The 27,329-nt window shown below is 43.2% G+C and overlaps 1 protein-coding gene across 4 annotated transcripts in view; it reads left to right on the forward strand.

Moving 5' to 3' along the window:
- The window catches only part of MTHFD1L (methylenetetrahydrofolate dehydrogenase (NADP+ dependent) 1 like), a 173,803-nt gene that overhangs the window by 102,241 nt on the left and 44,233 nt on the right, over window positions 1-27,329 (forward strand). For 3 of the 4 annotated variants that reach the window (XM_061130466.1, XM_061130468.1, XM_061130469.1), the window contains exons 22-26: window positions 432-473; window positions 1,623-1,723; window positions 2,273-2,450; window positions 17,216-17,323; window positions 19,464-19,616. In XM_061130466.1, the coding sequence (XP_060986449.1) occupies window positions 432-473; window positions 1,623-1,723; window positions 2,273-2,450; window positions 17,216-17,323; window positions 19,464-19,616 (582 nt within the window). The remainder of the gene's footprint in view (window positions 1-431; window positions 474-1,622; window positions 1,724-2,272; window positions 2,451-17,215; window positions 17,324-19,463; window positions 19,617-27,329) is intronic. The other variant, XM_061130467.1, reaches the window with a different exon arrangement.

Below are 27,329 nucleotides of genomic sequence, written 5' to 3' on the forward strand. Positions count from 1 at the left end.
TCTGTGAGAAATTAGGCTCAAAGGGAAAAACTAATGGCAATTATTTTGAAATGGTTTAGAATTTATTTAGAATGATGATGCACTCTGTATAAATCATATTGTGGCTTCCCTGTTTTGCTAGGATAATGGCATTAGACATTAGATGACTTAGAATTGCCTGAGGAGTCTTTTAACTGTTGCTGACTGTAGGTCCCACTCCCAGAAATCCTGGTTTAATTGGTCAGGGTGGAGCTCAGGCTTCAGTGATTTTTTAAAAGCACCCAGAAGACTTTATGTTCCTCCAGGGCCACCAATGATTGGTTTAAGGCACAAAATGTGCTTTTCAAGTGAACCTTCCCAGAAAGGGACCATGATTTGTTTTTCTTTCAGATCTTAATCAGAGTTAACAGTATGACAGGACTATTCTTAATTTTTATCTTTTCTTATCTCAGGTAACTGCTGGGGTCCCTCTTAAAAAGGAATATACAGAAGAGGTAAGAGTGGAGAATTATTCAAATCCAGTTAACCATTGGCTGGCAGCTGAATCTCAGTCAGGAAACAGATTCTCTGCCAGTGGCCTCTTAGAAAAGTGCTTCTCTAATAATCTAATGGGTGGAGGAAGGATAAAACCCATTCAGTTAACTCTCCAATCTTAAGAAAAGATGGGTGTAGGCTTTCTGTCTGGGCAGTCATCAGAGCAGGCGTCATGGTCTCCAGCACATAAAGATGTATGAAGCTTGTATGCTTAGCTGCTTAGTCATATCTGACTCTTTGCAACCCTATGGTCTGTAACCCACTAGGCTCCTCTGTCCCCGGGGATTCTCCAGGCAAAAACACTGAAGTGGGTTGCCATGCCCTCCTTAAGGGAATCTTTTCAACCCAGGGATTGAACCCAGGTCTCGCGCATTGCAGGCAGATTCTTTACCGTCTGAGCCAGCAAGGAAGCCCGTATGAAAGCTTATACCCATGTATTCTTGTGATGACTTGCAGATTTTGATTGACTGGCAGCAGTACCTCTTAGCTCCTACAGGTGGCGCCATGAATTTGAGCAGAGAGTAGCTGGACAGGGCTGTCACCCTCCAGGGACCTTATGCCTTCTTGTCCACCAGCCCACAGAGCGTGGGCATGTTGCTGATGTGTTGGCTGCCAGTCAGCAGCAGAAATAGCTGCCTGGCTGGAGACCCAAATATGCCATTGGATCTAGAATAATTTTAGACTTTATTTGGAAAATGAGCCTCCTCCTTCTGCAGCCATCTTTTCTTGGAGGGAAAATAAAAAAAAGACTTAGGGCTTTCTTGCATAGCTTCCAGGACAATAAAGTAAGCATGTGCTGTGCTTAGTCGCTCGGTCATATCTGACTCTTTGCGACCCCGTGAACTGCTGCCCACCAGGCTCCTCTGTCCATGAGGATTCTACAGGCAGGAATACTGGGGTGGGTTACCATGCCCTCCTCCTGGGGATCCTTCTCAACCCAGGGATCAAACCCAGGTCTCCTGCATTGCAGGCAGATTTCTTTACTGACTGAGCCACCAGGGAAGCTAAAGTGAGCATAGATGGAACAAAACCTGCTAGAGTGGGCCTCCATTGTCATTTGGCAGGTTTAATGGGAGGTGATGCTATGCAGGGGTCTGGTTTTCTTACAGAACCTCCAGCTGGTGGCAGACGGCTGCTGTAATCTGGAGAAGCAAATTCAGATCGCTCAGCTCTTTGGGGTCCCTGTTGTTGTGGCTCTGAATGTCTTCAAGTAAGTCAAGCGTCCTACTTAAAATGTGGGCATATCACTGGGCCACCCTGTGAAGTACATTTGTGTTTTGAGGATTTGGGGGCTTTTCTGTGCTTCATCTAAAGTATAGAGAAATACTCTACTCATTCTATTTGTTTGTTTGGTTTTCTTTGGATTGGTTTTACTTGAGTAGATGTGTTCTCAAGTATTAGCAGGGAAGTGAAATCTGTAAAGTAAGTTACCATTTCTTTTGCTTTTATTAGTAGTATTATTATTATTAATTCTGACCAGCATTTCTTACTGAAAGACGATAGATGATCAAAGGGATATGCTATGGGATTTTCTCAATAAAACCTTTAACAACTTGAAATATTTGAGTCAATAGTTGGAGAGAATATTTCCCTCCATGCTTTACTTAAGATCTGATTTACTTAAGCACAATGTAACCACTTTTGATGTTTAAAATATATTCAGTGTTTGGGAACAAAGTTCTATATAAGCAGTTAGTCTTCCTTTGAAAACATCGCTAAATGAATACAGATGCAAAACCACAAACATTTCCATCACCAGGACCGACACCCGCGCAGAGATCGACTTGGTGTGTGAGCTTGCAAAGCGGGCCGGCGCCTTTAATGCAGTCCCCTGCTATCACTGGTCGATTGGTGGGAAAGGGTCAGTGGACCTGGCTTGGGCTGTGAGAGAAGCTGCAAGCAAAGAAAGTCGTTTCCAGTTCCTGTATGATGTGCAGGTAAGATCCAGCACAATGATGATGATATGCCAGGCCAGTGCTGAGAGCTTTGCACAGGTTGTCGCAGCAGCTGCAGATGAGGATTAACAGAAGGGTGAAGAGGCTGAACTGACAAGGTCCAGCTCCTTGGGACCCCAGATCTTTGGCCCCTAGCCTGTATTCTACACTCGGTGCAGAGGGGCTTTGGAGTATAGGGTTCAACGGGGTTTGCACAGGAGCAAGACTTCTGAGCAACTTCATTGCTGTTGTTCAGTCGCTCAGTAATGTCTGACTCTTTGCAACCCCATGGACTGCAGCACGCCAGGCTTCCCTGTCCTTCACCATCTCCTGGAGCTTGCTTAAACTCATGTCCATTGAGTCGGTGATGCCATCCAGCCATCTCATCCTCTGTTGCCCCCTTCTCCTCCTGCCTTCAGTCTTTCCCAGCATCAGGATCTTTTCCAGTGAGTTGGCTCTTGGCATCAGGTATTCAAAGTGTTGGAGCTTCAGCTTCAGCATCAGTCCTTCCAGTGAATATTCAGGATTGATTTCCTTTAGGATTGACTGGTTTGATCTCCTTGTAGTCCAAGGGACTCTCAAGAGTCTTTTGCAGCACTATAGTTCAAAAGCATCAATTCTTCAGCTTTCGTCAGTTCAGTTTAATTCAGTCGCCCAGTTGTATCTGACTCTTTGCAACCCCATGAAATTTGGCTCTCATCATGCTTGGGAAATCATGGGCAGTATTTTCTTTGTCTGTTTCTGTTAAAGTCCCTTTGCATCGTGGTTTTCTTGAGCTATTAAATATGTCTAATATATATTTTTTCTAATTTTTGCATTGTGATAGAACACATATAACATAAAACTGACCATCTTTTCCATTTTTAGGTGAATAGTTCACTAGTGTTAAGTAGCTTCACATTGTTGTACAACCACCATCTCTCTCCATAGGTCTTTTCGTCTTGCAAAACTCTGTACCCCTCAAACACTATAACATTTCGTTTTTCCTTCTCCTTTATTCCTGGCTGTCCCATGTCAGTGAAGCCATAGAATATGTCCCTTTTTTGACTGGCTTATTCACTGTCTCAGTCCTTTCAGGCTGCTATGAGGAATATCATAGTATTGGGTGGATGCGTAAACAGCAGAGATTTATCACTGATACTTTTGGAAGCTGGGATGTCTGAGATCAAGGCATAAGCAGATTGGATGTCTGGCGAGGGCCTTCTTGTTGTTTCTTAGATGGCAGTCTCCTCACTGTATCGTCATGTGGTGAAAGTGGGGAGGGATCTTGCTAGGTTGTCTTTTATAAGAGCACTAATCCCATGCATGAGGGGTGCACCCACATGACCTAATCACTCCAGGGCCTAACCTTCTAGTTCAGTTCAGTTCAGTTCAGTCACTCAGTCATGTCCGACTCTTTGCAACCCCGTGAATCACAGCACTCCAGGCCTCCCTGTCCATCACCAACTCCCAGAGTTTACTCAAACTCATGTCTATCGAGTTGGTGATGCCATCCAGCCATTTCATCCTCTGTCATCCCCTTCTCCTCCTGCCCCCAATCCCTCCCAGCATCAGGGTCTTTTCCAATGAGTCAGCTCTTCACATGAGGTGGCCAAAGTATTGGAGTTTCAGCTTCAGCATCAGTCCTTCCAATGAACACCCAGGACTGATCTCCTTTAGGATGGACTGGTTGGATCTCCTTGCAGTCCAAGGGACTCTCAAGAGTCTTCTCCAACACCACAGTTCAAAAGCATCAACTTTTTGGCACTCAGCTTTCTTCACAGTCCAACTCTCACATCTGTACATGACCACTGGAAAAAACATAGCCTTGACCAGACGGACCTTTGTTGGCAAAGTAATGTCTCTGTTTTTTAATATGCTATCTAGGTTGGTCGTAACTTTCCTTCCAAGGAGTAAGCATCTTAATTTCATGGCTGCAGTCACCATCTGCAGTGATTTTGGAGCCCAAAAATAATAAAAGTCTGACACTGTTTCCACTGTCTCCCCATCTATTTCCCATGAAGTGATGGGACCAGATGCCATGATCTTAGTTTTCTGAATGTTGAGCTTTAAGCCAACTTTTTCACTCTCCTCTTTCACTTTCATCAAGAGGCTTTTTAGTTCCTCTTCAGTTTCTGCCATAAGGGTGGTATCATCTGCATAACCTTCTAATAACATCAGCGTAATCACTCCCAAAGGCTTTACATCCTAATATAACATCCCACTGAAAATTAGGCTTCAACATACCAGTTTTGGGGGGACAGAAACATTCAGTCTATAGCCCTTACTTAGCATAATGTCCTCAAGGTTTATCCATGTTATTGCGTATGTCAGAACTTCCTTCCTTAAGGCTGAACAACAGTCCGTTGTGTGTTTATGCCCTTGTGTCTGTCAGTGGCCAGTTGGGTTTCTTCCCCTTCTTGGCTGTTGTAAATAATGCTGCTTGCTGCTATGAACATGCATGTAAAACTGTGCTTCCAGTTCTTTAGAGTATATATGCTGAAGAGGAGTTGCTGGATTGCCTAGTATATTTTTAAACACAGCTGCGTAATGAGCATTCAGTCAGCATATCTGAACTTCCCAGGATCTCAGTCTTCTCCATTCATCTTTGTTCCTACCCAAACATCTCCATTCTAAATCTGCTGGCTCCAGCTCTGGCTGTTGGATTTGTCCTCTTAGGTAGCCCTTGATTGTTGGAGTTCTCAGCCTTAACTGGTGGCTTCTGCCATCCCTGCATTCCTTATTCTGTTGGTCTTGAGTCTAGAGTTACATCATCAAAAACGTGATGATAGCTCAACGGCTGGGGAGGGCTTGTCGTGTGCCAGGCATATGGGCCTTTGTGCTTGTTAACTTCTTTAGTCCTTACTTCCCTGCTTTCCCCTCATTTTACATATAAGGAAACAAACAATTGTCAGGAAACAGACCATTACCCAACTCTGATCAAGAACCATACTGAGTGGCAATAGCAGATTTTAATGATTTCACACTCACAAACAGTGGCTCTTTCAGGGAAACCATCCAAGGTGAAAAGAAGGTCAGTAAAGAGAAGCAGTATTTTGTGAGTTACGCTATCTTCGACATGCACTAACCCTAAGATCAACCCTTTTCCTTCCCACCAATATTAAAAATTTTTGTCCTAAATTCCCATTCATTGTGAAGATGATGCTGTTAAAATGTCTGCTCTTCTGTGAAAAGCGGATTGATTTTATAACAATGTTGCCTCAATATTTGGTAGGATTCTTGCCTCCTTTGCACACATGCTCTATAACACAGAAATTAGATTTGAGCTGCATAATTGCTTCTTATGCAGTTCAGCCTTTTATCGCTTCATGACAGATTATGAAAAGAGACTCTCTCCCTAATAGCTCTGTCCCTCATGCTGACAAGTCCATTTTAGATCATAGAAGACCATTTACAATCTTGTAACAGTGTAGAAATCTGAGGTCACCAATGCAGGTAGTAACAGAATTTAAGCTCCCCCCACCCACCTTCCACCAGATTTCTTGCATAGTCAGTGTTAGTGAACCTTTATGGACTAAGTAATGCTTTTCTAAGTTTTATTTAAGTAATAGTTTTTTTGAAACCCTTTTAATTCCTTTCATTTTATTTTTTCCCCATGACTAACCCTTTGATGCTTGATAGCTCCATAGGGAGGTATGAGACTGCCCTACAGGAAAAAAAGAAGTGATAAAATACTTTTGGATTGAAACAGCCTAATAAAAGAAACACCCTGCTGCCTTTGCTTCTTTGTACAAACGGAGTTTCTGTGTATCACCCCAGACCGTATTCCACCCAGAATGTATTGGGTGCAGGATTGATGGCATCTTATTTCCTGCGCCAGCCCCACCCCCATCTTATGTTACGGAAGAAAGACAGCTAAGCTGATTGAATCAGAAACAGTGTAGGCCCACAGGGCATGATTGCTTTCGTGTGGGAAGTAGAAATCATCTCAGAACCCCAAATGGAAAGAGGAACAGCTCGAAAGAAAAAGAAACACCTGGCCTCAGAGACACTGTGAAGCCGGACGACTCCCAGAGTCTATGGCTTTCTGATGACGTATCCTTTAGTTAAAGCGAAAATCAAGCTGCTCTTCGGACCCAGGAGTCTGTGCCAACCTGTCGAAAATTGAAGGATGCAACCACTGTTCTTTACAGAACAATTCTGCATGTCTTTCACCGGAGTAGCTTCTAATTCAAGAGCAGGCAACTGTTGTTCACGTTACAGAGGAAGCTGTTGATTAATTCAAAATTATAATTTTTTAAAATATAGAATAAGGGGCAGTGGCCTAATTGCTCAAAGGAAGTTTATCATGTATGAATAAATATATTTAATATACTGCCTCATTTTCTTTCACCCCTTAAGGATGATCACAGTATCCTGTCCTTTTAAGAAGCTATTAGAAGTCCCCACCAAAACCCATCTTCTCTCAGACTTTTTCTTTTCTATTATTGCTTTTGACAGTATCTCTACAGTTTACAGAATAATGTCTCTATATCTGTAAGCACCCAGGAAAATGCTATAGCAGAAAAAGGAATCTGTATTTAACACTTTATAAGCTAACAAATTTCTCTGCCATGCTTTATTTCAAGTATATCTAATCCATTTCTGTGGGATGTGTGAGCTCAACTCTGCTTTTTAAATGGGTAAACGAGATCTTGGAGAAGGTGAGGGACTTGCCCCATGATGAAATGGACACTTGATGAAAGACGTAACATCATAGTTTAAAGGGGTAAGACTTTGAGTACATGAGAACTGAGTTTAAATCTTGGCAGTGCCTTACCGTGGAGGTAAACGTGGGCAGTTCTTCAAGTCTCAGCTTCCTTATCTATAAAATAGTGTCTGATATTGACATCAACTTCACCCTGTTGCTGTGAGGACCAAATGAAATGTCCCAGAGTGAAATGCTGGGACATGGGAGGCTGGGGATCTAAGTTAGCTCTTCCTTCTGTCCGCTTCACTTCAGAGGGGCTTTCCTGAATTGACTTTCAGGAATTGTCCTGTAACTCAGGTAACTTTGTCAGACTCCAGGGTTGGTGTCCTTTCCAAGTGGTTTAAACCCAGCAGTTAGAAGCTCCCAGGGCACCAGGAAAAAAGACATCCCCTAATTAAAGCCAGACATTTAGCCATCTTTTTCCATTAGAATTGGGAGCTGTTAGTGATTTAATAAAATCTCAGTTGCTTTTGCAAAGGATACATGGCACCAAAAGTCTGTCTGAATATTGTTTGTTACATCAGGAGTGCGGGTTGAAAACTCTCCACATCCCTTCGCATCCTTCCTCTAACTTCACAAACACCATGAGGTGCAGCCTTGACACCAAGAGAAATGGTGTTTGTTTTTGTTTAAAGGTCTTTCCTGTTCCTTGTGTGAAGCCAGGCTCTTGATCACAGCGGGGCTGGAATCAGGGGAGATCCAAATGGACCAGGAAAACTGTCTAGGACCATGCCAGCACCAAGGATTTCCACCCTGTTGCACTTGCACTGCCTGTTTGTTTATGAGTGTCTTCTCCCCTGCTGGCATACGTTTGGGCAATAGAGGAATTGGTTGGTTATTGAGGAATTATGTATTTTCTATTTCTTAAGGATTCAGATCAGTTTGGGGGTAGGTATTTGACAGCTATCTTTTTAGTTGGACACTGGGCATTTGCAGCCAGAACCTCAAATTTTGTTAAGGAAATGAATAAAAGTACATGTGTATAAGTACTTGTATATATGTGTATAGAATATATGTGTGTATGGTAGTGGTGGTTTTTTTAAATATGGTAACAAAAAAATATTCCTAATGTGAAATTCCCTGTTTTTATCATTTTTAAATGTACCGTTCTGTCTATTTAGAATATATAAAAATGTATATGTTCATACTATATATAGAGTTTTAATTCATAGAATTTTAAAATTTGGAATGATTGTTATGTACATCCCTCTGTGCCTTTTGTGTTTCACAGTAATTGCTCAACGACAGTTTTGAGGAGAAGGGATGACCGTTCTTTTCATGCCCTTGTTCGTCCCTCTTCTGTCATCTCCTTGTCAAGGCCTTGGCCTCCCTTGGCTCTCTCCACCCTGTCCTCAGACCTGCCCTTGGTCTGCCTCTTTCCACCAGAGCTTTTTTCAGCTCTCTCCTTTATAGCCCTTATGTGCAACTGAATATTGGGCAGATTTTATAGGAAGCTGCCCCTCAGATTTCCAGTGACTGGAGAACCTCGTTCAGAGTCCATGTCTCCCCCTGCGCTCTCTTGCTCTCCTTTCTTATTTATGGGGAAGCTCTGGTTCTCCAGCCTGCACTGCCTCTAGCCCCTCCCTCATCAGCTTCTTCTCCCCTTACCTCTTCTTCATGATTCAGCTCCAAATTCCCACACCGCCTCCATACCACACCGTTTTGCAAACACACCTCAGATCTCTATCAAAGCTAGATTCTTCTCCAGCACTGGCCTCTAGGTTCCCTGTCCAGTCTCCTTTGGTCTCACTCACCTCCTTGGCCTACCGGCTGCCACACCTGTCTTTCTTTGGCACATCTCTTCAGATCTGAATCTGTTGTTAGATACAGGCCAACTTTCTCGAGGCGTCCTACTCCGGGCTTTGTGATGCTGGCAGACATCGCCCAGCTTAATCCCCTAGAGGCTAGAAATAGCATCTGATGAGAGTGGTCTATACCCGTTTTACTTGTGCATGTCACAAAGATTCTTATAATTTCATCTAAGTGCTTTCTTGTAACTTGTAAAAATGGAGTGTCACTGTGGTGGAAGCTTCTAGAATTGCATTATATCATCCAAAATTATAGGCCAAGCAAGAAAGACAGGGATGTAAAATGAATCATCATTGTCCCACCTCCAGTTAGCCAGTCACTTTCTGCCTCACTCTATCCATCCTCTGAATTTTCTGACTTAAATTCAGATGACCTGAGACCACTCAATAAGGGTGCGTGATTGATCAGTCGCTCAGTTGTGTCCAACTCTGCAGCCCCATGGGCTATAGCCCGCCAGGCTCCTCTCTCTATGGGATTTCCCAGGCAAGAATACTGAAGTGGGTTGCCATTTCTTACTCCAAGGGATCTTCCCGACCCAGGTATTGAACCCACATCTCTTGTGTCTCCTACATTGGCAGGCGGGTTCTTTACTACTGTGCCACCTGGGAGGCCCAGTAGGAAAAGAATCCATTTTCTCAGCCTGAAAATATAGCAACATTATTTAAATGTTATGACAAGTGTATTAAAGACCACTTCAGGATTTGGGGAGGAAATCACTCAAAACAGCACAGGCTTCCAATCACTTAGAATCTGAGAGGTTAGGGATTTGTTTTAGCCATCATTTTATTTCAGAAAATGATTTCTTTTTCTTTTCATGAAAGTAGTTTACTCCCCGCTTGAGTGAAACTTTTAATCTTAGACTAGAAGATTTTTCTTTGGCATCACAGCTCCAGTAGATGAATTAGGGAAATATGACTCCTTCCTATGAAAATGGAGCCTAAGCTTCACCTCATGTCCGTTCCTATGAGTCTCTCAACACGCTGAGGTTTGTGAGTAACTTTGTGCAAGGAGGAACATCAAATGTGTCATAAAAATACATAAACATCATTAGGCCAAGCAAGTGCTCAGGCCACTGCCAGCCCTTCCCCCTCCTGTGGGTGAGATCATTAAATCGCATGTTCCTCTATTTTCCTTTGGTGTTACTGTTACGTTCTACTTAAGACTATACAAGCCCAGGAACTACTCAATAACCTAAAAGAATTTGAGAAAGAATGCATATATGTATATGTATAACTGAATCTACCTAGTGGTTCTTTGCCAAGCAGGAGACGTAAGAGATGTGGGTTCCATCCCTGAATCGGTAAGATCCCCTGGAGAAGGGAATGGCAACCCACTCAAGTATTCTTGCTAGGAGAATCCCATGGACGAGGGAGCTTGGTGGGCTATGGTCCATGGAGTCACAAAGAGTTGAACATTTAAAATTAAAAAGCAAAACAAAGCCAAAATAATGAAATAAGCACTTTTAAATTTTTTAATTTTTAAATAAAAGTAAATTAAGGATTAATAAAAAGAGAACCATAGTGAGGAAAAATCCTCAACTAGTAATAAAAATATAAAATTTTCCACTAGATGAAACAAAATTCAAATCAGTATTCAGTTAGCATATTTTAAAACAAGGCACTATATTAATATCACTTGAGTTTGGGCTGTTAGACACTATGCTGACTCCTTTGCATATTTGGCTTTATGAAATATAGTCCTCAAGATGTCCATCTACAGTAAATTGGACAGTCAGAATTCCTGTGACCCGAAATAAATCAAACTGAAGTCAAAACAGATAAATAAGAACGAGTATTCAAAGTCACTCTTGTGATGTGAATGTGAATTCGTTATCATCATCATTTCACATGGGCAAATGTGGGCTTTCTGGCGATGAGCCTCTCTTCATTTCTCAGACCCCAGCTATGTCTACCTTGCATTGTGGTTTTCTTAGGAGAGCAAGTTTCCTCTGGGATTCTTCTGGACTGACTTGTTGCTCAGGACCGATGGGCCGGCAGAGCTAGCCACTTGGGGAGCTGGCTCATGGCCGTCGGCACGTACACCTTGGGTAGCTCAGACGTGCTGGTTTCCAGCCAAGGACATGCTTTGTGTTAAAGATCAAAAGGCTCTGCTGTTCTCCGACACAACTCAGAGCTGCTCCCGTGACACTAGGGGGAGTGTTGTAAGGAAGCTCCTGGTGTAAGGTGGGTTCGTCTTGTTTACCTTTATTGAAAAACAGGAAAGGCCACGTACCAGATTACACTTTATTTTCCCCAGGTCTAGCAGGTTCATGTTTTTTTTTAATTGAAGTATAGTTGATATACAATGTTAGGTTGGTTTCTGGTATATAGTGGAGTGATTCAAGTATACATATATGTTCTTTTCAGAATCTTTCCTATTATTGGTTATTATACGATGCTGAGGGTTTTCCAGGTGGTACAATGGTAAAGAATCCTCCTGCCAATGCAGAAGATGCAGGTTCGATCGCTGGGTTGGGAAGATCCTCTGGAGAAGGGAATGGTAACCCACTCCAGTATTCTTTCCTGGGAAATCCCATGGACAGAGGAGCCTGGCAGGTTACAGTCCATGGGGTCGTAAAGAGTCGACACGACTGAGCGACTTAGCATGATTACGTACATGTATGTGAAGGAACTATCTGAAACCAGAGGAAGAATTACCTGAGAGGATTAGAGAAAACAATAATTAGGATTGAGAATCATTTCTATGGGGTCACAAAGAGTCAGGTACGACTGAGCATCTGAATACACACACACTTAATGATGTTGAATATAGTTCCTTGTGCTATATAGTGGAACCTTGTTATTTATCCATTTTATAAATAGTAGTGTATGTGTGTTTATCCCAAACTCCTAATTTATTCCCTCCATCCTTCCCTTCTCCTGACTGTAAATGTGTCTTCTTTGTCTATGCCTCTCTCTGTTTTGTAAATGAGTTCATTTGCATGTTTTTTAGATTCCACATCTGTGATATATGGCTTTTGTCTTTTTCTGTCTGATTTACTGCACTTAGTACAATAGTCTCTAGGTCCATCCATATTGCTGCAAATGGCATTATTTCAGTCATTCTATGGCTGGGTAATATTCCATTGTATGTGTGTATATGACATCTTTATCCATTCGTCTTTTGATGGACCTGTAGGAGGTTTCCATGTCCTGGCTGTTGTGAGTAGTGCGACAGTGATCACTGGGGTGCACTTATCTTTTCAAATGAACATTTTCTCAGGATATACAACCAGGAGTGGGTTTCCTGGCTCATCTGGTATTTCTGTTGTTTGTTGGTTTTTGTTTTTTTTTCTGTTGTTAGTTTTTTAAGGAAACTCCATTCTGTTCTCCACAGTGGCCAGCAGCTTCATTTTTAACTTTTGTTCCATTTCACTTTCTTTTTGTCCATTTTCTTCTCACCAAAAAAAAAAAAAAAATTAAAATTTAAGTCACTGCTTTTCTGGAGTTCATTCCACTAAAAAGCAGGTCTTAAACAAGGTAATGATCCCAGAGGTCTTTTCAAGAAAGATAATGTCATCTGTCTTTGAGTAGCTCAGCTTCTATGAGCCTGGATCACCCCATCAACACTATGAATGTGGTGAAGGGTGAAGCCTCCAGCCTTCCTTCCTGGTGTCACTCAGCCAGGGTTCCAGGTGGGCAGACTCTAAACGAGAAACTGTGGATAATATGACCCCAAGTTAGGGTTTCTTTCTAGAGCTGTGCTGCCCACGCCATAGCCACTGGTCACAGGAAGCTATTGAAATTTGAATTAACTGAAATTAAGAGGTCATTTCCTCATTTCGGCTACTTAATAGTTGCATGAGGCAGGTGGCTTCTGGCCTGGAAAGCGTGGTTATAGACCATTGCCATCCTTATAGAAATTTCCATCAGAATACTCTGTTCCAGAGTATTTCGGCTGTTTTTATATATTTTAGAGGTTTGGGAGGAAATTAATGTACAGTTATATTCTTGGTGAAGATGGAGATTTAACATAGTCTTAATTCAAAATGATCCAAGATCGTGGTATAGACGCCAGACTTTGTGAAGTAGCTTATGAGTATATTGAGAAATTGTGCATAATAGAATAGTCACTCTTTCCAGAAGAGGCCTTATGTTTGCCACCATTCCCACCTTGAGGCGTGCCTTTCATCTTGTGTGAAATAATCTTTCCATTTATTGCTTATTAAAATCTTTCACATCCTTTAAGCACCACTCAAGTTCCTGCCAGCCTTATGCTGATCTCCATGCCTTCCTGTGCAGTCAGTGACCTTCTGACTTTCCTAGTAACGTATATGCAGAGCCTTTATCACTCGCTCCAATCCATCATATTTTACTGTGTCATCGTCCCCACCCCAACAGGCATTCTTTGTACACCAAACCCCTGAAGTTCTTTGTACACCATGATATCTTGAAAGTACTTGGCGTAGCTGGCTGTTCATTTGGCAGATGTTTTTGGAGTGGCTGCTGGTTGAAGGCCACTATCCTAGACATCAGGGATATGAAGAGGGAAGAGGTGATGAACAGATAAATTTGTGGTATTTAGGGAGTTGGAGGAAAGCCAGGGATGATGAATACATATTCATGTATTATTTAATTTTACCGTTTTATTTATTTTATAAAAACTATCACTGAAAACAGAGCAGTACAAGTGAATATCAAGTTCAGATCAAGATCACTGGACTGAACTTGACTTTCTTTTATCTTTAAAGATAACACTTCTCCCCCAAATCAAGCAGAGAAACAGCAGGGAGTTCCTTGCCTGCTGAAACAACATAAAGAGATTGTATGCAATGGAGCTACCTTATTGGTGCAGTTTTTAGTTTGTTAAACGCAAAAGTTGTGTTAGCAGAGACACGGGTTTCATCTCTGGGTCGGGAAGATCCCCTGGAGGAGGAAATGGCAACCCACTCCAGTATTCTTGCCTGGAGAATCGCATGGACAGAGGAAGGAGCCTGGCAGGCTACAGTCCATAGGGTCACAAAGAGTGAGACATGACTGAGCTACTAAACACACACACATAATCTTTTATCACTGTTGCACCACCTGGAATCTTTGCTTCATCAACAGGAAGTTCAGAAAATATTTATTCATTTATTCAACTGTGTATTGAGACCCTACCCCAGGGGCTCAATCCCACCTCTAGGTGAACAGGAGGTGGTCCTTGACCTCAAAGAGTTTATAGGCTATTCTCAATTCTTCAGCCAATAAATGTGAAATCTTTTAAAAATTACCCTCAAGTTTCCTCTAACCCAGTCTCAACTTGACACTCTTGTGGTCATTCTTTTGCAACAAGCCTGGAGCCATCCCAGGCTTACCCTGAACTCAGACTGAGTAAGGCAGCTCTGGTTATTATAGCTTTTCCTTAATCATTTCTGTCCTTTCCTTACCTCTGCTGTCCTGGAAAATAATTATCATTTCTTTCTAGGTTTGTCCCATCTAGAGGTGAATATTTCTTTTCTGATTTCTCTTATGACATGGTTTACAAAAGGTGCTTTGCCATCCAGTGGATTGGGTAAGCTGGATCCTGGCACTGTTACCATTTGACATTCATCATTGTGCCCCAAGAGAGTGTGGACGTTGCTAGTGGCTATTTGCTGCCAGGCCCTGCTGAATCTCTGTCCTGTATGACACCCAGGTCAGAGTGTTACACGGCCATCAGATGGCAGAGAAGAGAGCACGCACGTGTGCTTGAGGAAGGTCAGTGTAGGTTTCTTGGAGATGTTGGTCTTTGAGATAGATCTTAGAGTGAGCCCTCAGGGAATTTTAGCAGAGGTTGATCTTGAGTTTATCTTACTTGGGTGCCTTTTAGGAAAGTTAGACTTACTGTAGAGGGTATATTAAGAGTGACGAGGCCAGTAATGAAGCTTTCGTGGTAGGCGAGACCATTAACATCCCAAGCAAGAGCTCTGGAAGGATCATCTTACCCACAGCCTCCCCTACACTTGATAGTCACAGACTTTCAGTTTCATTCATCTCATGGGTGTGAATAGGTTTTTCATCATTTTAATTTGCTTTTCCTTGAATACTAATGAGATTGGAAATTTTTCATATTGTTATTGGTTAGTCTCTCAACCAACATTATATATGTCTGTCTTTTCTTGAACTTGTGGAAGTTTTATGCATTCTAGTAACCAGTCTTTTAAGTATTTGCATGTATCTTCTTCTACACTGTTCTTGATGCTTTGTTCTTATTCCTGATGTCTTTTTTAATACAAGAAATTTAAAATTTTGATGTCAAATCCATAAGCCATTTACTTTAAGGTATAGTCTGTCGTTGAAGAGATCCTTCCCTCCTTTAGGGTCATAAAGTTCCCCAGTTTTTTCCCTTAGTATGTGAAGTTTTAATTTAGAAGGCTTTGCCTGTGTTCCATATTGGACTTACCTGGGGGCCTGGTGTGAGGTAGGAATTTCATTTTGTTTCTCTCCAGCCGGATGTCAGTCGGAGGGTCAGCCCTGGCCCTGTTCCGTGACATGTCTACCGTATGCTGTCCCACACCTGCTGAGGTGTCCTCATGTGTTCTTTCTTATCTCAGCGTGACTAGCCATCTTGTCCTGCGCCAATACCACATGGAATTCATTAGCATAGTTTTATAGTGTGATTGATACCCATGTGGCAGGCCCCGTACCTTTGTTCTTTTGGTTTTATTTATTTATGAAGTTATCTTACCTATTTATGCCATTACTCTTCATTAGGAATTTTAAAATTGGTTGGCCAAGTAACGCAAGTGCTTTTGGGATTTTTATTGGAATTGGATTGAACTAATAGATTGTTTGAGAGACCCGACCTCTATTCAGTATTACATCTCCTCATCCATGAAGGAAAGTTTCTCTCCTCTTCTATGTCCTTCAGTGAAAGATCATAATGACCTGCACCTTAATTTCTTTATTCATTGAAACATTCAATATTTCAGCTGCAGACCACAGAGCACCTCTACAGTAATAAAAACTGTGGTAATGAAAAGCACATTTTAAAGCAGTTTGGGATTCTGTCCTATTGAGAAAGTAGAACAAGCTTTTATTTTCTCCGGTTAGGTAACTCTCCCTCCTGTGTATATCAACAGTGATTCATGCAAATGTCCCATTTGCCACTGTCCAGCCAAGTCCTGGAGGTGGCCCACACGAGGCTTCTGCCCCTTGGCTGGTGTCAACTCAGTGAGCACTCGGCCCAGGAGCGTTTTACCAAATGGTAATCCACCAACTCCATTCATTACACCTATGTATTTCCTACCCACAGTAAAATTAGGAACAATTTTGTCAGGTGCTTTGCTTGAATTAAGAATCACTTCATCTATGGAACATTCCTTTCCTAGTGAATCATCCTTGTTTCTTTTTTTAAAAAACTTTTTACAATTTATTTTTGGCCGTGCTGGGTCTTCATCGCTGCACAGACTTTTCTCTAGTTGCAGTGCATGGGCTTCTCATTGCCGTGTCTTCTCTTATGTAGCATGGGCTCTCGGACGCACGGGCTCAGTAGTTGCAGCTTGCGGGCTCTAGAGCAAAGGATCAATAGTTGTGGTGCCCAGGCTTGGTTGCTCCGAGGCATCTGGAATCTTCTCGAACAGGAATTGAACCTGTGTCTCCTGCATTGGTGGGCAGATTCTTTACCACTGAGCCACCAGGGAAGCCCTCTTGTTTCTTAAGAACAGTTTTAGTATTTTACCAGCAACCTATATCCAACATTATGGAAAATCTTTCCATTTCCTCCGCACACACTTTTTTGCCCATACCTAGCCTTCTCGGATTTCCCCCATTCTCCTGATGTCTCATCATTTGCTAAAGTGACACTGGGTTCAACCTCTAGTTTTCCAATAAAATGTTTAATCAGTCCAGCATTTATATTAAAATCTCAACCCATTCTTACTCATATAAAAAACCTATTTATTCCTTAGTATTATTACATTTAACTACCATATAACCCAAGTTGAGACCTACTTAAATATCAGCACTGTTTATTCAGGAGACTTTCATTCTAACATAAAAACCCTCAAAAAACACAGTAAAGGTACATTTTTTATAGAGATGTAATAAATAAAAGTGATTTAACTAGGTAAGTAGATAAGTAGCCTCTGGACTGGCTAAACACCTGAGGCTTGTTATTTGTGAGTTCATCTCTGATTTCAGTACATTAAGGATGAAAGAAGAAAAAGAGTTGCTTCAAATACTACAGTTGATGAGAAGGGAATCTGGTAGTCAATTTTAAGCTATTACAGAAAATCTCACTAGGCTTTCCGTTAATTTTTTCAGCCAGATGAAACTTAACGTTTTTGTTGTCGTTTGTGTTTCTCCAGCTTCCAATTGTGGAAAAGATAAGAACCATTGCCCAGTGTGTCTATGGAGCCAAAGACATTGAACTCTCTCCTGAAGCACAATCCAAAATAGATCGTTACACGGAGCAGGTAAAAGTTGTACTCTTAGGGAAAAAAATCCAGCTTAAGCTTTTGAAATTATTCACCCTGACCTGAGAGCTGACATGTGTTCCACCAGTTGAATTTGGCTTAATCTACTGTGTGGTCTACAAAAATTAAGTTAATATCCTTGGATAGGATATTGACTGTAATTATGTTGAGAGGATATACCTTCTGACATACACATCATTGACTTTTGTGGTTATAAATGTGTCTAATACAGGTTGTATCCATGTTTATCTGTGGTGTGTGATCTTTAGCCCCTACTTGTCGGCTAGGAACACTAAAACTGTTCTTGGGTGTGCAGCTGTGGAGTCAGACTTAAATGATCTGTAGTGCTTCCTCTTACTGTCTTAAAAATTTTGGTGTGTTGCCAGGTTAGTCAAATAAGACTGCCATGCATAAAGATGGGGGCGTTTGGTGTCCTTTTTTATACAAGTGCTTCCTTGGCTTGGTGCTGAGACTGTCCACCGTGGGTGAAGGCTCCCTTCCCTGCTGCTATGCAGGTGACCAAGGTGCAGTAGCCTGAGTCTAGTCCTGTAATGGTTGTGTCCGATAGGCTCCGCTGAGTGTGTTCAGCCACCCTGACCAAAGGGGCCTTATGCCTCAAACATCCCCTCCAGTTTACTATGATCAATAGAACTCAGGGCACTTCAAGAGTTTGCTGGCAAAAGAGCTTCATGAGGAGTATCATTGATCTATTTTTTTCATTCCCCTCCCCCCCAGCTCCTAAATTCTATTTTTAATGCATATTTAATATTTTGTCCTACGCTACCAGCTCTCACCAGAGTATTCTCCCAGATTTGGTAAGATAGTCAGCAATTCATTTCTTCTTAAAATTTTCCAAGAGCTTAGAATGCTCTTGACTTGTATTTTAAAAAAAAAAATAAATGATTCCTAAATAGCACTGTACACACTGGCATTGTTCTGCAGTGAAATTTTCACTCATGTGCAATGAAATGAGTAAAATAAGGTCATTATCATGGGGGTTTTTTTTTTCCTCCCATGAGTTTTTAATAATGCTATTTAAGGACTATTGTTAATTCTAATTTTAGATCCTTCCTGACTTTTTTCTCAGGCTTAAAAACTTAGAAAGTAATAGGGTGATAGTACGTAGCATGCTGGGTTTTTTTAAAATATATTCTTAACTGGCAAACTTTTAAATTGGCAAGCCCTTATCAGTTCACAAAAATTGTTTCAATGTTTGATTGATCTCTGAAACCCCAAATTCTTGGCCCTGTTTCGGCAGAGCAATCTTGATTAAGCCCAGCAGAATTCTGATCAGTATCTAATAAGAGAATAGAGAGCAGCCCCACCCCACCCCTCAGTTGATAGTTCGATACAATTTTCCGAATAGTCCTAGGTTGAATCATAAGAAATTCTCTGTGGGTTACCTCTGGAGATTGCATTCCTTTTATCTCTGTCTGTCCACCCAGAGAATGTTCCTTAAAAGTTACGTGTCAAGTGTGTGGTTGCAATTAATCAGCCAAGTCTCTGAGGAGGCACTGTGTACCCTTAATCGGGACCAGGCTGCAAGGACACAGTCCTTTTTGTGAGACCCCACATGTGACTTCCTGCCCTTTCACCTTTGAAAACTCTGGGTCAGGCATCGCCTTTGGTCCTTAAAAATAAGAGGCTTAAATAGTGACCTCATCTCAGTTCCTATAATGTAATCGCAGATCAAATAGCCGTGATTCATAAAGCAACACAAAGCGGCCCTTTGCTTGCTGACAGCCGCCAAGAATGAGTGAACAGTGGGACTAAAAGCCTCATTACGGAGCCTTTCTCCAGATTACCTTTCTGAGTCCCGGATATTAATATCCTTGGAAAGTGGTTTCTACAGCTGCTGCTGCTGCCTTGCCGGCAAGGAGCCACCCTCCCTTCGAACACACACATAATGGTGCCTTTCTGTAACAAGAATTACCCAAAATAAGTAATAGACACCCTCAACCTGCCAGGTGATGATCAGGTGTAGCTGAGTTTCGCTCCCATCTTCTTGCTCAGTGAACGAGCAATAACAAGCACTACTGTGTGTGTGGATCTGAGCCGTGGGGGTTCTGGGGGGATGCAGGTCAAATAAGTATAAAGAACATTTTTGCTCAAGGAACACTTTTCCTTGCCTTTCTTACAGGGATTTGGAAATCTGCCCATCTGCATGGCAAAGACCCACCTCTCCCTGTCTCACCAACCTGACAAGAAAGGCGTACCCAAGGGTTTCATTCTACCCATTAGTGACGTCCGGGCCAGCATAGGCGCTGGATTCATTTACCCATTGGTTGGAACGGTGAGTGTGTAACATCCTCCCAGAACCTGCCTGAGTCTGTGTTGTTATAACTCCTCAAATCCTTACGCTATGCGAACGCCTTGCAGCTCAGGTATTGGAAAGTAATTAATAGTATTTGCTATTTTCCTAAGTACTCTCTTCCACAATGAAAGACACACCTACCATTGTGGTTTGGATTTTTATTTTCTTTAGATCATGTGTTTAGGACTCCTTGAATTATAAAATTAATTCTCCCCTTATAGAACATAGAAGAGAATAACTTGGGAGAATCCAGTCTGCTGTTGAGATGGGGGCAGGGGGGTGGCTCAGGTTCTGCTGGTTCTCCACGTCATTGTGCTCAGAATAATAAGACTTCACTGCAGTGGGATGAAGGGAGGCCACCACCAAGTCCAAGAGACAGGACCAGCCCCCTGCCCCAAGGCTGGCAAATCAGTCTCACCCTCCACCTCTTTGTCAGGGCTGCCTTAGAAAATGAGTGAATCACATGAGTTCTCTGTTTTGACCTTATTCTGGGGGGACATTGTTGCTATGGGATGGTTATTGTTATTTCAAAGCTTCTCTTGGACAAAAGGGAGATAGGGCAGAAGTGGAAGCTTATCAAAGTACTTAAAACCCACGATGACGGCCTTAATACATAAAATGCCTCATTACAGCTACTCAGTGATGTGGTGGCTTCCCTTAGTAACCGTCAGTGACTGAAGTTTGTTTTCTCATCATGGGATGCTCTTGGATTAGATTGAGCAGAAAAATTCTTAATTGTCTCTGTTGTCGTCATTGCTGTTGTTACAAGCTGATCCAAGTCCAAGCAGGAAACATAACAATTTTTTTGAAATAAGCCAGGTGGCTCTGTTGTTTAAGCAATGGGTGGGTAAAAAATGCGTAATGAGGACAGAGTTGCTTGCCTTCATATTTGCATGTTTCATCTGATATTGGGCAAAATGTTTTCAATAAGCATTTCTTGAATTCTTAATGCCTGTGAGGCACAGAGATACTACACAGAGTAAATGTGAGATGCATAGGATTGAACAGCACAGAGGTGGGTAGAAAGTGTGATGATGATGACGTTGTTCAGTCGTTGAGTCGTGTCTGACTCTTTGCGACCCCATGGACTGCAGCACACCAGGCTTCCCTGTCCTTCACTATCTCCTGGAGTTTGCTCAAACTCATGTCCATTTAGTCCGTGATACCATCCAACCATCTCATCCTCTGTTGCCCACTTTTCCTCCCGCCCTCAGTCTGTCCCAGCATCATGGTCTTTTCCAGTGAGTTGGCTCTTGACATGTGGTGGGTTAAGTATTGGAGCTTCAGATGTTAATGTTAGCGTTTTAATGCCCTCAGGGCATAGGAGAGGCAACAGCTGTTTCTTACTGGTTGCGGGAATCAACCTCCAACAACTGTGGAAACAGTGAATTTTGAGTCAAAAGCACAGAGATACACGGTAGCCTTCCTGGGTTAGTCCAGTGTGCCTAGAGTTGGACAGGGGTTGAGAGATTGAGAAATGGGATTAGAGCAGCAAGGTCGATTCAAACGGTTAAGGATCTGAACTGCCATCTGAAAGACCTGGGATTTTATCTCATGCACCCTGGAGAGCTGCAGTAAGGTGGGTTTTGCATCTGGCTTTTATTCTTTTTCTTTCTTTCTTTATTATATTTATGTATTTATTTATTTGGCTATGCTGCTTGGTTTTCAGGATCTTAGTTCCCCAACCAGGAATTGAACCCTGGGGCCCCAGCTGTGAACGCGCTAATGTCTCGCCCCTGGACTACCAGGGAATTCCCCTGGTTTTTGTTCTTATAAGAAGGCAAAGGGAAATGTCCGATTTATATTTTAGAAAAATAGCCCTGGTAGCAATGGGAGAGTGTTGAGAGGGAGGAGAACCAGACCGAGGGAGACATCGACCGAGTAAAGAGGTGATCAGGGTTAGCTCAGCAGCCACAGAAGAAGAGTAGCAGTAAATTCCAGACATATTGTGAAGGTAGCCACCTGCACGTGGGCGTAGGGGTCAGGACACTTCCAGTCTGACCACAGATGGTGAGGCTGTCTGGTGTGGAAGAAACGGTCAAGAAGTCGGGTCGGCAGGGCCAGAAATGCATCTGGCCTGGAGATAGAGAGCTGGAAGGGCTTATAGGATCTATATAACATGATCTGTGAATCCATTAGAAACACAGACACAACATCCAGTAGAAAGGAACAGGTAGGAGGAAGGCCCTGAGAATCTTACAAATATACTTGAGGATGGGTACTGGGGAGAAGCAGAGACCAGCATGAGAGAAATGAGAAGAGGGAGAGGATGGTACTTGAAAAACATCCACGTTCACAGAGCCGACAGGGTAACAGGAGCCGCTGGGAGTCTGGAAAGACCCCTGGTAGGCGGCACAGGGTGACCACGGGGTCCGCAGGAGCTGGTGATGGAGCCTCTCATTGAAGGAGGGGTAGCATCAGTGCTGGAAGAGGGAGAAGGGGTCAAGGAAAACAGAATCCGAATGGTATCTTGGAAAGGGCTCGGCCGAAGGTAAAAAATAATCAGATCAGTGGTCCAGGGGAAGAGAGAGGAGGAGGGGACAGACTGCAGAAGGACACCAAGGACTTTTTAGCAGGTGATGGAAATATTCTGTATTTTAATTGTGGTTCCATGACACATATACATGTGTCAAAACTCATAGAGCGCCATGTTTTTTAAGGATGAGTTTTATTGAGTGTAATTTAATCATACTTCACTTAACATAACCACCAGGAGAGCTTGCTTTGTATTCCTTAAAATGGCCTCAGTGATGGCAGCCACTTAGAGCCAGAGATCGTCTGGGCTTCAGTCGGTGAAGGCCTTTGCTTAGGAGAAGAACACCCCTGGATGGTCCAGACTCAGACCAGGGAGCCGGGGCCACAAGGGTCCCAAAGAGCGTGGAACAGTGGTCATCACAGAGGAGGGAATTAGCTGAGTTCATGACCTGTCCTGTCTTTTGCTGCACAGATCTGGGATCCCACAGTAGTTCTCCCAGCATTTCATTCATTCATTCAGGAAGCATGCACATGACTCTGTGGTCCCTGCTATGGGAAGCTCCAAAATAAAGCATCTTTCTCCACATCAGGCAGCTTACTGCTCCTGGTAGCTAGATGTGAAATTACCAAAGAAAATGGTTGGTTGTAAAAATTGTGAATCAGAAGATGACCCCTTCACATGTCTCTGAGTATTTAATAGTCATTAAGTATTGATCATAATTTTAAATCTTTGAAGTCACTAAGCACATAGATGCTATGAATCTCCTCACACCTCAACTCATATCCCCACATCCACAGCCTTGTAAGGTCATTTCTGGAAAGTCGGGTTCTGTCAGCTTGCGTGGGTGGGTGACCACTAGTCCATCCCTCTGTTCCTCTGCTCCTGCTTGACGCCTGACCAGTTAGAAGATGAAGGTGTGACCAGTCCTTGAGAGTGACCTCAGGCTGGCTGGGTTCCCTGAGAAGGTCCCCCCGCCTCCACCCAGGGCAGAGCAGTGAGCACGGGCCCCTGGGGTAAAATCCTCCAAAACAATCATGAGGAGCGAGGAAGGAAGTGGTGCATGAGGAAAGAAGTTCCTGAAGGTCAGGAAGTATCACGTGGAGGCAATGGCCTGGGCTCTGCTTTCTATAACCAAGCCAGAAGCTGCTGTGTCTGGGTCAAACGCACCACAGGAGGCCAGGATCGCCTAATAAGGGCTGGTATTTACTTTTACTTGACCCAGTCCTGGGCCCTGCCACAGTCTGCGAGAATGCTTCTCAATAGTCATCATCCGTGTGGGAGACATAGTGTAGTAATTTCCTGCTGAGATGACTGGGGGGAAAGGGAGATGAGGACACTGCGGGGACTGGCACCTGCAGGTGGGAAAATTCTCGTGTAATTAATCACCCTGACCCGTGATCACTCCACACGTGCTTATTTGAGTGCCTTTGAAACAGGCGTCCAACTCTCCTTTCCAGGAAAAACCCCAGTCGGAAAGATCCTCAGTTTTTCTGCATGTGCGTTCATTCATTCATACTTGTAAGGTGCGAGGTGTTGTAAATCACATGGAGGTGAACACGCTTCAGTCCTCTTCCATGCGTCGTTATATTGGACACTAGTAAGTAAAATCACACAGGTGCAGAATGCTGTGGGCTTTATAACAAAGGAGAAATCCCTTTGGTGTGTCCTCGAGGAAGGCATGTCCCCCTGGCTACCTAGTAGGTCTAAAAAGTGGAGAATCCCCACACAAGCACATCCCTCCTCAAACAATAAGTATCTCCAGTGTTGCTGACTCTGGGAGATTACAGGGTGAAGTGCTGTAGAGTTCAGTTCCCACCCCTCCCACCCCCCAGATTTAGTTTTCTCTAATATTTACTTTCACTCTTCACCCTTATTTATAAGCCAGAGTTTTCTGCCACTGAATGATTTCATCATATTTTATTTAGTTACTGCTTTAGTTGGAGTTGATCACCAATTAATGATCTCCAGTACGTGTAGCCACTTTACTAGTACATTTCACTTTATAGGAGCACCTAGTAGTACAAGAGTTCCTCAGCTAAGATCATCTAGGACTTTTTACCCCATCCTTACATGCTCTGGCCAAGTTTTCCATCTCTCTGTAAATAATTTTTCCTCCCTAAAATATCTTCATTCCTACTAAGCTCCATGTGTATCCTTGCCTCTCTTTAATGACATTATCCTTATCTATTCTTTCCATCATATTTAAAAAATAATTTTATTTATCTGGCTGTCCTGAGTCTTAGTCATGGCATGCAGGAGCTTCTCATTGTGATTTTCAGGCTCTCTAGTTGTGACTTAGTTGCCCCATGGCATGGAGAATCTTAGTTCTCCAACCAGGGATCAAACTCGCGTCCTCTGCATTGGAAGGCGGATTCTTAATCAGTGGACCACCAGAAAAGTCCCTCCATCGTATTATTGAAAGCTACAAAAGGGTATAAGATCCTAGACCAATACAATCACCAGTTAGTACATCTCCTTATAAGAAATAGTTTAGCAATACAGATCTTTGGTGTGGAGCGAGGAGAGCAGATTTTCCAACACTCTATTGTACAGATTAGCTTGTTATGTTTCCAGAAATTCTTTCAAAGCTTATGGTTTATAGTGTTCAATAAACCTTGGTAGCTTATAAAGCTTCTCTGAAACAATCTCATGCACACCCTTCCCACCCCGCGCCCCCCCCCAAAGTATAGTAGGTGGTCTTTGTCTGGTGGTTTCATTGGTTTGATATGGTTTTTAAGTTTTTATAATAATTTTCCAGGGTTGTTTAATCACTTGACATAAATATCATGGCATACAAAATTAATATGTAAGCAAAGTTTATGAAATTATATTATTGGGATGTAAATTACGTTCCATATAGAAGAGACTAGAAAGACACCAAAATGTCAACATGGGGCTGACATTATGAGCAGTTGCTTTTCTTTACATTTCTGCTTATTTCAGATTACTGCATCAAGCATATGTCACTTTCATAACATGAAAATACAATATAGGAGGTATGATAAACTGAAAGGATTTGGGAAAATGTTTTGTGAGGGCTAGTTAGTTGCACGGGAGTCAGAACACATGTATGGCAGGTGGACTTAGGTAGGTAGAGTCACCTTGCCCTTCCTGGCTGCCTTGTAGTGTTTTAACACCTGGACTCTTTGGAGCACCAAAGAGAGGTCCTAAGAGCTGGAATGTTCCTATAAGAAATCCACTCCTGAGTGTCGCTTGTTGACTGATGTTTGCTGGCCCCAAATTCTGCTAAGGGGACGCAAGATCGTTTTATCCATGTTAATGTGTTTCCTTGCTCCTGCCATGGGTTGGAGAGAGGCTGACCGCTTCCTTTCATCTTACGAGGCTTCCTCACACAGGGATGTGTTGTCAGAACAGTTGGCTTGGAGGGGTATCCAACCAAGTGTGAATTCCTAGCACATGCCCATTTGAAGTTAGTTTTTGGTGTATTGGCCTGTTTTCTTTTGATATCACATGAGGCGATGAGATTGGCTCCTGAAGAACTAGGAAATCTCCTTAAATATGAAGTCTTCTTTATTAACAAACTTAGGACATGAAATTAGGACATGTTGGCTATTGAGGACAAGAATCTGGACTAGAATGTTGGGCTTAAGCCATCCTGCAGAAGGGATTAAGAATTCCTGCAGCGTTTATATGGTGTTCCGTGCCAGTTAGAGCAGCGGTCCCCAACCTTTTTGGCACCAGGGACGGGTTTCATGGAAGACAATTTTTTCAGTGGTTGGCAGGGTGGTGGTTTCAGGATGATTCAAGCACGTTACATTTATTGTAGGCTTTATTTCTGTTACTATTACATTGTGATATATATTGAAAATTGTACAGTTCGCCATAGTATGGAATCAGATCATCAGGTATTAGATTCTCATAAGGAGTATGCCGCCTGAATCCCTTGCATGCACAGTTGACAGAAGGGTTCGGGCTCCTCTGAGCGCTGAGAATCCAAGGCGGCCGCTGACCTGACAGGGGGCGGGGCTTAGGCAGTCACGTGGGAGATGGGGCGTGGCTGTAGATCCAGGTGAAGCCCACCACTCACCTCCTCCGTTGCAACCGGGTTCCTAACAGGCCATGGACCACTACCTGTTCATGGCCTGAGATTTGGGGAACCCTGAGTTAGAGCGTTTCTGGAGCACAGTGGCCACTTGAAACTGCAGAGAGGCTCCTAGTGCTTTGGCCTCACAGACGGATGAGGGGAGGAAAGCACCTTGGCTGGGGGGGTGGGCGGCTGTAGGATGCATTGGGCCAGAGTTCCAGGGTCCATTCAGGGCAGCTCTCCTCTCCCTTCCTACACCCTTCACTTTGGTCCCTGTGCTCTCTTTAGAGCAGAGGATGTGATCCTGGGCAGGGCATGTGTATCCGTGCCATGAGTAGTCTGGATTGTAACCCTGAGAGCGTGGACAGTGGACATCTGCCCAAGGAAAGGGGACTGAAAACTCAGCAGTGAAACACGCTGCAGATTATGGAACGGGTAAGGGCCCCGGTGTGGCCTTCATGTCCGCTCCGTGACCCGACCCGGCCTCATCTCTGCCCAGGTGCCCCACTGACAGCCTCGGTTGGCTTGTCTCTGGAAAGCAGGAAACTGCCGGAGCGTGTTTGCGAAACCAGTGATGTCATCCACAGCAAATGCTGGGTGGAGGGTTACTGCTCTGGAAGGAAAGGGGGCCGGTGAAAAAGTGAGCTGGGGCCCCACCCAGCCAAGTCATTGCCGCTTGCTTTCTCACATTTCAGTTAAGCTCACTTTGTTTTCCATTCTACTCCCTCTCCTGTAAAAAGTATGTGCTGGATGTCTCGTTTCCGCTGGACCGGATTCAGGTCAGTGAAGTTATTCTGCAGCTCACGGGGGAGACGTTTTCTTCTTCGGGGATGCATGGTTATAAACCTGGTCCATTCAGTTAGGCATGAATTAAATTCAGACCTTATAGATTTCAACCCAATGCACTGCTCCCCACATTTTCCAGAGACTCGTGGCCCGGTACACACGCTCCCTCCCCAAGCTGCCTTTCAATGACGTGGGTACGCAGTCGTGTTCTACAGTGCTCCCATCACACAAGATCACTCAGGAGGTTGCCTCTGCACGTGTCCTTCCTAATTCCAGGGCTCCTTGACCCCAGTGAACCTGACACCTAAAATCTCTCTGATTAGCTTGAAGTGATCCAGACCCGCCTCACACACTGCCCGAAGCCTCCCCTCCCCACCTGGCCTCA

Source organism: Dama dama, chromosome 26 (assembly GCF_033118175.1).
Source record: "Dama dama isolate Ldn47 chromosome 26, ASM3311817v1, whole genome shotgun sequence".
NCBI classification, from domain to species: Eukaryota; Metazoa; Chordata; class Mammalia; order Artiodactyla; family Cervidae; genus Dama; species Dama dama.